The sequence below is a fragment of the Nicotiana sylvestris genome, chromosome 10 (genome assembly GCF_000393655.2).
Source record: "Nicotiana sylvestris chromosome 10, ASM39365v2, whole genome shotgun sequence".
NCBI lineage: Eukaryota > Viridiplantae > Streptophyta > Magnoliopsida > Solanales > Solanaceae > Nicotiana > Nicotiana sylvestris.
In genome coordinates, this window is record NC_091066.1 from 11,447,090 (window position 1) to 11,458,622 (window position 11,533).

The 11,533-nt window shown below is 40.2% G+C and overlaps 1 protein-coding gene across 1 annotated transcript; it reads left to right on the top strand.

The window, feature by feature from the left end:
* Nucleotides 1–1,203: 1,203 nt before the first annotated feature.
* LOC138879002 (uncharacterized) lies at nucleotides 1,204–1,848 on the top strand. The gene has a single exon (XM_070158574.1). It carries the CDS (start codon nucleotides 1,204–1,206, stop codon nucleotides 1,846–1,848), a length of 645 nt encoding a protein of 214 aa, XP_070014675.1.
* The last annotated feature ends 9,685 nt before the right edge of the window (nucleotides 1,849–11,533 follow it).

Genomic DNA, 11,533 nt, shown 5'->3' on the forward strand with positions numbered 1-11,533 from the left:
ATAAGCAAGGAAACTAAAAAAAAGAACAAAAATTTTAGAATTTTCTTTTATATGTAAGTATTATAATCTGAATCAAGACAAGAAAATTGGTATAATATATCACATAACTGAAATCTTAGCAAAATAAAAGTCAAGAAACTTTTTTTTAAAATCTATGCTACAGAGATTAAAATGAAATAATTTATCATATATAAATGTAATTATTAAATAGAAGTCATAATTTTATATAAAAAATAAAATAAAGGAATTTATTGAAGATAATCCAAAAAAATAGATACATTATTTAAACTATCGGTAAATGTTTCAATATGGTAATAGAAAGCTTCTCACTTTATGATTTAATTATAAATAAAATAATAAACTTTGAAGAAAAACAATCACCGTAAAGAATGTACGAGAAGAGAGGGGACAAAGATAATGCTAGGGTATTTATAAGTTATATAACATTCAAAAATAATATTGAATTTACAAAATAAAGGATAATTATTGCTTTTATAATACAAAATATATACATTACTAAAAATATCAGCAGATCTTTTAACATGGTAATAAAAAGTTTTTAACTTTAAGATTATCTCATTATTTTAATTATAAATAAATAATAAATGTGAAAATTAATAAAACATCACAGTAATAGTACTTCAATTGATAATTTAATTAAAGAAAAAATAAGGGACAAATAAGTTATTCGATGACTACGACTCATATTCATTATTTCATAGAGATTATTTCGCACAGTGCATTAAAAATTAGCATAGCAATTAAAATTTGGTTAAACAATACGATCTAATACAGTGGCGGATGTATTGTAGTATCAATGGGTTCAACTGAACCCATAACTTTTGAGGCGGAGTAAATTTTAGTCATGACCCAATTTTTCTCCGTATGACGTTGTGACAGCACCTAGTCTCTAAGACTAGGTAAGCCTAACATTTGCGGAATGATGAAAAGAAAACAAAAATTTAGCAACCAACTGTAGCAATAACAATGTAACCGAATACCATGCTGCTTGGGGTTTTTGATACTGAAGGGGTGCTTAGTAAGAGAGAGAGAGAGAGAGAGAGAGAGAGAGAGAGAGAGAGAGAGAGAGAGAGAGGGAGGAGGTTCCGCAAAATATGGATCCCCAGCCTTATGCATCTCAACACACGATACCACCCAACCCCAGACATTGATCAAGACATGATCAAACCAACCTTCAAAGAAATGTTAAACACTTCAAATCCAATGCTCTTCACACCTATTGACAATCAACCCACCATGGATTTCCTAAGTATTGCCTCAGAAGAACACATGACTGATCTTACAACTTTAACACACACACGGGGTATCAAGTTCATCTCACTCACTGAGGAGGAGAAGCAACGAATTTACGAGCCATGGAAAAATTTCATCATTGTAAAACTAGTGGGCAAACGAATGTTACATCACTATCTAAAGAAAGAAATTCAAGAACTATGGAGGCCAACGGAAGATTTCCAATTAATTGATCTCGGAGAAAACTACTACATCATTAAATTCAAGAGGAAGGAAAATATGGATAAAGGTATACAACAAGGACCTTGGTTCATTAACAAGCACTTTCTTTCCATTACACGATGGAAGCCAAATTTTGTTGCTACCAAAGAGAAAGTAACAAATTCGGCAGTATGGATTAGACTTCCCCAATTGCCTACTGAATTTTACGATGGAAAAATTCTGAAAAAAATTAGTAATGCAATTGGCCGGCTACTAAAAATAGACGTTTGTACATCAACCACCTTGAGAGGTCGTTATGCAAGACTATGTGTGAGCTCCCGTTGGAAATCCCAGTCCAACTCTTCCTTTATGTTGGCCACCACAAACAAGTAATCCATTATGAAGGAGAAAATTTCCTTTGTAAAAATTGTGGACGACTCGGACACATAGCAAAACAATATACTTACATTATTCACACAATAAAGGACAATGAAGAACCAAACATTGAGCATTCAACAACAACAAAGGCATAGGAGAAACAAGAAGAATGGAAAACAGTTTCTTTTACCAAAGGAAAGCAACAAGGTGCAAGAGGTAATCAAAAGCACATTGATAACTAAAAATTTTGACATATTTTATACTCCTTCTTGCTTATGCTTTGATGAGAAATTCACACAAAAATAGTTTCGAAAGGCTCACAAGTTGTGCTTGATTGCAGGTTTGCTCAACAAAGTGACAAAATGTCAAAGATCAGCTCAAAAGGAGTGAAACTTGCACAAGTGCCAAAGACAAGACAAGCTCAGGCAAAACAGGCCCAGTGCGGCCGCACACCACTTTGTGCAGACCATACTAGGAGATTCAGAGAGTATGATTTCTAGGCTAAGAGGCAGTGCAGCCGCACTAGATTTTGTGTGGTCCGCACTGAAGGCAATGCGGCCACACTACCATTTTGTGCGGTCCGCAAAACTGAGAATCAGAGAAGTGTCAAGTTGGAGCTTTCAAGCCAATGTGATCCGCAGTCCATTTTGTTCGGACTGCACTAGAAGCCTTCGCGGCCGCAGTCCATTATGTGTGGTGCTTGCCTTTTGAGCTTGACTTTTGAGCTCATGTGTGATGCTAGCGATGTTATGGTTGGGGCGGTTTTGGGTCAACGAGTGAAAAAATATTTCATTCGGTGTACTATACGAGCAAGACTATGAATGATGCTCAAGTGAACGATACGGTGACCAAGAAGGAACTTTTGGCTATTGTGTTTGCTATGGAAAAATTCCTGCTGTATCTTATGGGTGCTAAGGTTATTATTTATACCGACTATGCTGCACTCCGGTACTTGATGACGAAGAAGGATTCCAAAGCACTGATGTGATGGGTCTTATTTTTTCAAGAGTTTGATTTAGAGATTGTGGACCGGAAGGGTAGTGAGAACCAAGTGGCGGACCACTTGTCCCACTTGGAGCAGGAAGGGAGGCCTCGTGATGGCCTAGAGATCAATGATTCATTTCCTGACGAACAACTCCTTTCGGTGTCAATGAATGATATGCCATGGTTTGACGATATTGCTAATTTCCTTGTGACTGGTATAATCCCGTGTGAGCTCTCTTCTAACCAAAGGAAGAAGCTCAAGCGGAATAGTTTGGATTTCTATTGGGATGAGCCGTACTTGTTCAAGATTTGCATGGATGTAGTGATCCGAAGGTGTGTCCAGGAGGAAGAGCAATTGAGTATCTTGGAGGCTTTTCATTCCTCTCCCTATGGTGGTCATCATGGCGGGGCGAGGACGGCTTCTAAAGTTCTTAGTTGTGGGTTTTATTGGCCAACTTTGTTCAAAGATGCGGGTGATTTTGTGAAGAGATGCGACGAATGCCAAAGAGCGGATGGAATTTCGAAGAAATATGAGATGCCTCTCAATACAATTCTTGAGGTTGATATTTTTGATGTATGAGGCATTGATTTTATAGGACCATTTGTTAGATCTTGTGAGAACACTTACATTCTTGTGGCAGTAGGCTATGTTTCAAAGTGGGTTAAAGCAGTGTCTTTGCCCAATAATGAGGCCCAGAGTGTTGTTGCATTTCTCAAAAAGAGCATTTTTACAAGGTTTGGTACTCCTCGTGCAATCATAAGTGATGGGGTCTCATTTTTGCAATAGAGCTTTTGACACTTTGCTTTTAAATTATAGTGTCAATCACAAAGTTTCTACCCCCTACCATCCTCAAGCAAGTGGTCAAGTGGAAGTCTCCAATAGGGAAATCAAAAGCATATTGTCAAAGACGGTCAATGCAAATAGGACCGATTGGTCAAAGAAGTTGGAAGATGCTCTATGGGCTTATAGGACTGCTTACAAGACTCCGATTGGTATGTCTCCGTATCGGTTGGTGTTTGGAAAAGCTTGCCATATACCGGTTGAGTTAGAGCACAAAGCCATGTGGGCTTTGAGGAAGCTAAATCTTGAGTGGGATATTGTAGCCAATCTTCGTGTGGAGCAGCTCAATGAACTTGATGAATTCAGATTCCATGCCTACTCCAGTTCGTCCTTGTATAAGGAAAAGATGAAGTACCTTTATGATAAATATGCTCGTGGGAAGGAGTTGAAAATAGGTGATTTGGTTCTCTTGTTCAACTCCCGGTTACAACTGTTTACAAGAAAGCTCAAGTCAAAATGGAGTGGACCTTTTGAAGTGGTGTGTGTGACCCCGTTTGGTGCTCTTGATTTAAAGAACAAAAATGGTGAAGTTTTCAGAGTTAATGGGCACCGGGTCAAGCATTATCTTGGGAAAATTGATGACAGCCACGTGGTGGCACTTCTTCATTTCAAATGATGTAATGGTAACCTGCGTCATGTCGCGACGTTAAATCAGGCGCTTCTCGGGAGGCAACCCATGTGCTTTTCTTCTTGTTTTCTTTGATTTTCTTTGTAGTATAGGATTGATTTTTGGGCTAACTGGTTGTAAGATGTTACAGGGTTTTGTTGATTCAGTGGAAGACATAGTGGAAAAATGCATAGGTCTCTGAAGTTGCCAGTGCGTCCTCACTACATTTTGTGCGGACCGCACTGGTGTGGGTAAAATGCAGCCTCTCTGAAGTTTGCCACTGTGGCCGCACTACATTTTGTGTGGTCCGCAGTGGACCTCTGCGGTCGCAGTCCATTTTGTGCAGACTGTAGAGTGGTGCCTCCTCAAGCTTTGAAACTAATATTCAGTGCGGACCGCGGTCCATTTTGTGTGGTCCGCATTGGGGTAGGTGAGCTGGGCCCCGGGGCTTTTCTATAAATAGTCCCTGAGACCCTCCTTGTCCAAACTTTTCTACCCTCTAATTCTCAGACATCTAAAAAGCACTGTTCATCATAATTTTTGCTCGTCAATAGCTGCTAAAGTTCTCTTATCATTTGTAAATCTCACAGCTCGTAACTTTTCTTCTTTTAATTACTTTGATTTGGTTATTTCCATTTATTTTTTTATTTTCCTTGTTTTTATTTTCTTCTTCCCGTAGTTTCTTCAAATTGGTTAGGCTAGGGTAGTTAAATTCTTGATTAATGTAGATTTAGGTAGTTAATTACATTGGGTAAACATGTAGGGACACTACTTAGGTGAACAATTAGACTTAAAATCAAAATTTATGAAATCCTAAGTTGTGTTGCTTCTGGGTACTTAGTGCGGACCGCAGTCGATTCTATGCGATCCGCGGTACATTTTATGTGGACCGCATTGATGAAAGACCTGAATGCTAAACCTTAGGGAATGCAGCCGCACTACATTTTGTGTGGACCACATTGCCCCAGTGCGGCCGCATTACCATTTTGTGTGGTCTGCACTGCCTAGATACAGAGGATGGGTAGTCTAATCCCTATCCCTGTGCGAACCGTATGGCCATTTTGTGCGGTCCGCACTGACTCCTGTGCGGTCGCACTACATTTTGTGCGGCTCGCACTGGGCTATTTTCTGCAACATGTCTGCAACATTTTGATTCTGTTCTGCAATAATGTTTTTAACTGAGGCTACTGATACTAACAAGTTTACTTGACTGTGTTTGCAGATAATGGTTAAACAACGAGGCAAAGGGTCTAAACAACCCGGCAGAGGTGAATCCTCCCGGGGAGGGAAGCATAAAATGATAAAACTCACTCCCCAAGCTAGGCAAAACACCAAAGACATGAGGAAGGTCATAAAAGCTGTTGAGAGAGCCATTGACATGTCGGGGAGTGAGTACGAGCTCTATCGGGATATATCTTCGGACTCAATCCCAGAATATATCCCTTATCCGGAGAGACACAGACTGAGATACACTCATCCCCCTTCCTCCGCTACCCAAGCATCAGCGAACATTTCTTCTGGGTCGTCTAAGGGCACAGGTGAAGGTAGTGGGGAATATTCCACCTCTTCCACAACTTCATTATCTGGAGGTGGTGCAGTAGGTGATGAGGAGGAAGTAGGGGGAGAAGAAGAAGTAGGAGAAAGAGGTGAACCTCAGGTTGGTGGTATTTCTATGACTAGGAAATCGGAGGTGTGGTAAGACCGATTTGTTAGTGAGGTAGCGTATCACAAATTCCGGGAATGGTGGCCGGTGAGGAAGTTGATTCCGGAGAGGAGTTTTGTAGATAGAGACTTGCTACCTCACAACCCCAATGTGAGGAGACAGTTTAGGACAAGAGTGGGCTGGGAACATTTTCTAGATGAGTGTGTGGACGCCAACGAACACTTGGTCAAGGAATTTTATAGCAACGTAGCCCACATCAAAAAGGGCTCCAAAGTGACCAAGGTTCGAAATCTAAAGGTGTTGTTTGACGGGAAGACAATCAATGACTATCTTGGGTTTAATGAGGAAGATGAGACCCTATACATGGCAAAGATGGAAATGGGCGAGGAGGTTCGTCCCTGGCTAGCACAATACCTGGTAATCCCAGGCACCATCCCTGACTGGTTGACGGTGGGCGTCAAGATTCTGAGACGTAATCTGAATTTCGAGGCAAGGAGGAGGGAGACATTTGTATGTAGCAGGTTGGACCCCACAACACATGACAACTCCCTACCTCTTCACCAGGCTGTGTTAGTGGCTTCAATCATTGCGGGGTACCCAATCAATATGGGGAGTGTGATGTCAAGAATTATCACAATTGTGGGTGTTGAGCATGACAGAAACTACCCGTTCCCCAGTTTTCTCACTATGTACTTCCGGGATCTGAAAGTGAAAAAGAGGTCATTCGACATCAAAGTCAAAGTGAAGGCCCCTTTCTCCTGGTACAGCATGCAGGGGGATGACAACTCCAAAACCAAGAACTTCAAGAGTACAGTTAGTGCTCCAACTGGCCAGTCTGAAGAGCCAGTTGTGGTAGTAACTCTAGCTGAACCTGCCTCTACTTCCACTGCTGCCCCTCCTGATCTATCCACCTCAGCAGACTCGGAGATTCTATCTTCTCGTGCCCATCTTATTACTGCTCACCGACTGAGCCAGGCGCTTCTTAGTATAAACAACTAGATGCAGACTGCCTCATCCAAGTTGTCCACACTCACTACCGTCATTGAGGCTCAGTCGGCACCCCCAGCCCCACAGGTTCCCCAGTCAATCGAGGATACTCTTAGAGATATTTTAGACAACCAAAAAAAATCCTCGACACTTAGGCAGTGCTCTCAAAGGCAGTTGATTCACATTGCAAGGCTCTCAAGGAGCTTGATCGGGAGTACAAGAAGCTGAGGAAGACACAGGCCTCCAAAGAGTCCGTGAAAGAGCTGAGAGTAGATGTAGACAGACTGTAGGCGGATCACCTGCCTTTAGATTTATTGCTCTAGGACCCAGCACCAGCAGTTCATACAGAGCCGGAGCAGTCACAGAGGCCTCCCAAGAGGAAGAGCATGATCCCTCGAGCTGATGATGCAGTCATCCAGCTGGCTGACCCACAGGAAACCTTCCAGTCAGCCATAGGGTGCACTGCCTACAGAGCCTGTCCAAGTCCAGGCTCAGGTCCCAGTAGCAGAGTAGCAGGCCAAAGGGGACCAGTCTGAGGTCCCCGAGCATAGAGAGGACCTAGAGACCACACATGACCCTATGCAGACAGACATGCCATTGTGAGTTTCTTATATCTTTTTTCCTCTTATCTTTTTGGTGCTTTATCTAGACTAGTTGGCATTAGGGACAATACCAGCTTTCATTTGAGGGGGTAGGCCCTATCTGTTATTCATTCGGATGATTGTATATATATTTGATATATTTTTATGCTTTCTTCATTTTTCATCTTTGGTCTATATATAATTTTGATATTTCGTTACATTTATCGTACTTTTCTTTTACTTTGGGTCTGTATATAAAGTTATGCTTCATTGTACATATTCATCTCATCTATTGTATATTAAAATCCCCTCTTGTATATATTCATTCTATTTTCCGCAAATATTTTGTTCTTAGCTTCTTATTTGTGATTCGTAGCTTCTTGTTTTTAAAGTTTGCAATAGGCCTTTGGTTTTCTTAATACCACGGTTCTTTCCAAAGGTGGAGTATTGTGTGAACCGGGTAGCTTTTCCCAATGATGGATGGCTTGACAACCTTCTTAAGGGTTTGAGGCCATTTTTCTTTTTGTTTTTAGTAGTTGGTAGTTAAGGGTACCTCAAGCAAAGCTTCACTTGGGCCTAGCACATTTGCCTTTGATCTCATGGTCAAAAACAAATTGTTGTGTTTAAGATGGTGAAAGTCATGACCTTGAAACTCTTATGTTGACCGATAATTATCAAGTGGTTTTTCGGGACCATTGTATGCTCAAATCGTATCTAAGGTCGTTGTGGGCCCCCGAATCTATGTCTTTAGCAATCCCTTAACTTGTGCGGTAAGTAATTGAATTGCAAGTCCAAGTCCCGAGCCATTGGTCTAGAACTTGCCCTGAATGTTTGTTGAGGTGAAATCCTAAGTGAATTTTGACTTGAGACATGATTTAGGCTCTCCTTGATCCAAATGATAGTTTGAACAATTCCATAGCCTACCAATGATAAGATCCCTAGTCAACCCTCTTGAGCCTTGGACCTTTTTCAAGAACCATGATACAAGCCTATACCCGTTCTAAAAGATACCCTCTCTTGGAACCCGATCTTTCCTTTAGCACATGGAAAAAGTATAAGTTTGGGGGGAGAGACGAGGATTGCAACAAAGTGGTAAAAAGGCACAAAAATGAAGAAAAGTAAAGGCAATGAAAAAAAAGCAAAAATACAAAAAGAATGTCCAATGTGAAAAAGAATAAAAAGGGATTCAAGAAAAACAAAGAATGAAAGGTGTGGAAAGTTAAAAAAGGAGACAATGTTTGAAATGCATAAGAAAGAGTGATAGTGTGTCTCTCTAACTCCATAGAAAGAAGTGAAATGACTCAAATAGTCAAGTGAATGCGTGCCAAATGAATCAAAAGAAGTGCTTAAGGGAAGATGGAACCTACTTAGACCAAAACATTCCCTACCTTGAACCAAAAGCCTTCACAATGTTTTCACAAAAGCACTTAACCCTACCTTGTGACTTTTTCTTGAGAGAGATGAGTAAATTTACATTAACCTCATTTTGTGTGCCACTACTCTAAAGGTGAGGTTTGCTTAGGGAGAGTTGAGGATGTGTGAGTTTGGGTTACACAATAACCAAAGTAATTGAAAGAGTTCTTTGATGTGTTGAGTCAACTCTTGATGCTCTTGTGTCACACTTAACCCATGGTGTTTCAATGAGTAAATGTTGTTAATGATTGATTTGTATTGAGGGCAATTGTTAGTCCCAATTGATGCTAGTTAAGATTGCTTTAGGACAGCTGAAAACTTCTTGGATTTTCCCTTAAGGGGTGGGTCTTATTTTGTTTGCTTGAGGACAAGCAAAATCTTAAGTTTGGGAGAGTTGATAACTAGGGATTTTGACGCATTTTATACTCCTTCTTGCTTATGCTTTGATTAGAAATTCACACAAAAATAGTCCCGAAAGGCTCACAAGTTGTGCTTGATTGCAGGTTTGCTCAACAAAGTGACAAAATGTCAAAGATCAGCTCAAAAGGAGTGAAACTTGCACAAGTGCCAAAGACAAGACAAGCTCAGGCAAAACAGGCCTAGTGCGGCCGCACACCACTTTGTGCAGACCGCACTAGGAGATTTAGAGAGTATGATTTCCAGGCTAAGAGGTAGTGCGGTTGCACTAGGTTTTGTGTGGTCCGTACTGAAGGCAATGTGACCGCACTACCATTTTGTGCGGTCCGCAGAGCTGAGAATCAGAAAAGTATCAAGTTGGAGCTTTCAAGCCAATGCGGTCCGCAGTCCATTTTGTGCGAACCACACTAGAAGCTTATGGGGCCGCAGTCCATTCTATGCGGTCCGCACTAAACCTGCAGGGGAATTTTTGTCCAGATTTTTTAGCTTAGTATAAATAGATTCTTTTTCCATTTTTAGGGTATCTGATAGTTTTTAGAAGCAGCTGCACTCGTGGGAATGACTCTTGTAGCCATTTTGAGCAATTTTATCTATTTTGCAACATTGAATCTTTATTTTTATCTTAGTAATTAATTAATATGAGTTTATCTTCATCTATTTCTTGTTTTTCTTCTTTGAATATGAGTATCTAGACCCATAAGCTAGGGTTTTGTCTCAACCCTAGTGTGGGTAATTGATGGGTCTTGGATTTTAGGGTTAGATTGACTATGAGTGTTTAATATTTGGGCCAATTTCATGGTTAATTGCTGAAATAGTGGTTGCAAACACTAGTTTGTGTTTAGTTGACTAGGGCTCTTCTAGAGAAAGAGAGCACAAGTCTTCGAAATTGGTCCAACAAGGAATTGGGGAGTACTCAAGAGATTGATAGCCTCAATTAAAGGGTTAAACCTCGAGAGAGTAATACCCGACTTGAACCCTAGTTGTTTGTGCAAATTTGCATACCCAATTGGTCTTGAGAAAGTCAATTGGGCAAAATCACTTGAACCACCGAGAGGTGTAGAGTGGGTAAAGTAGTGCAACGGTTATATCATACTCCCCAATCATGTCAATTGTGCCTTAGACTCAAGTACCCATCAATTGACCACCTAGGCGGATGTCACTACCCTAGTTCCCTTTAAACCATTTGAATTACCCTTTTAGCTCATCTCTTAGCTTAATCTAGTTGCAATTATAATTTGTAGTTTGATAAAAGTAGAATTATAAAGAAAACCCCCAAAAATGATTAGAAGTATAATTTGGAACACTTACGCAATCCTAAGCTAGATAGATACTCGATTCCAAATTCTAGCTCTCTATGAAAATCGATCCCAACCCTAAATCGGGTAAAAGCTGCTCCGACCCTCTCTCGCTACATAATTAGTAGAGCGGAGTAGGCAATGATCACACATCAACGCAAATCCGATCAAAAAATCAAATGGCCCAAGTATCTCAGTAAAATTGTTCAATGCCAACACTGGTAAGTACTTAGATACACAACTCTTGCAATACAAATCTAAAGATCATAAGAATCTTTCTCCTTCATTACATACACACAATTCAAAATCTACAGCCACTATGGTTGAAGATCAAACCAACTTGACAACAAAAAACAACTTTTCCCTTCTAAGTGAATAGCCAATGGTTTTGGAAGAAACCACCAAGGGAGAAAAAAATCAAAATAAAAATATTAATAATTTTCATGCAATTGAACAAATGTCCTTAACTAACAAGGGCATTAACATTTTAGAAAAAAATGTGTCTTCTTTTATTAGTCCTACTAATGACATTAACAGTGTTGCCATGCAAAATTACCATCTAACTGACCATACAACCCCTACTAATAAACGTAATGAAATTGTCAAAAATAACCTTACTGACAAGCAAATTGGTAAAAAACCAACGATTACCCAAACCCTCAAGCAAAATCTTTCCTCAAGATCTAATAATCTCACCACCCCTAAGCATGCCATCCAAATGGCAAAGGAGAAAGAAAATTTTGGACAAATGTCGGCCAACCTAGAGCACGCAAAGGATATGGAAGATCAGCCTATAAAATTAAATCTTGGGGACTCAAACACCATACAAAAAGAAGCTCCAATCATTACTCTATCAACGAATCCCTCCCATATATCCAATAGCCCCTCCCCCATGCCTAAGTTAGATCCTTT

Bases quoted from the DNA above. Each gene is read 5' to 3' on its own strand.
- LOC138879002 (XM_070158574.1), top strand. From the start codon at position 1,204: ATGTTAAACACTTCAAATCCAATGCTCTTCACACCTATTGACAATCAA.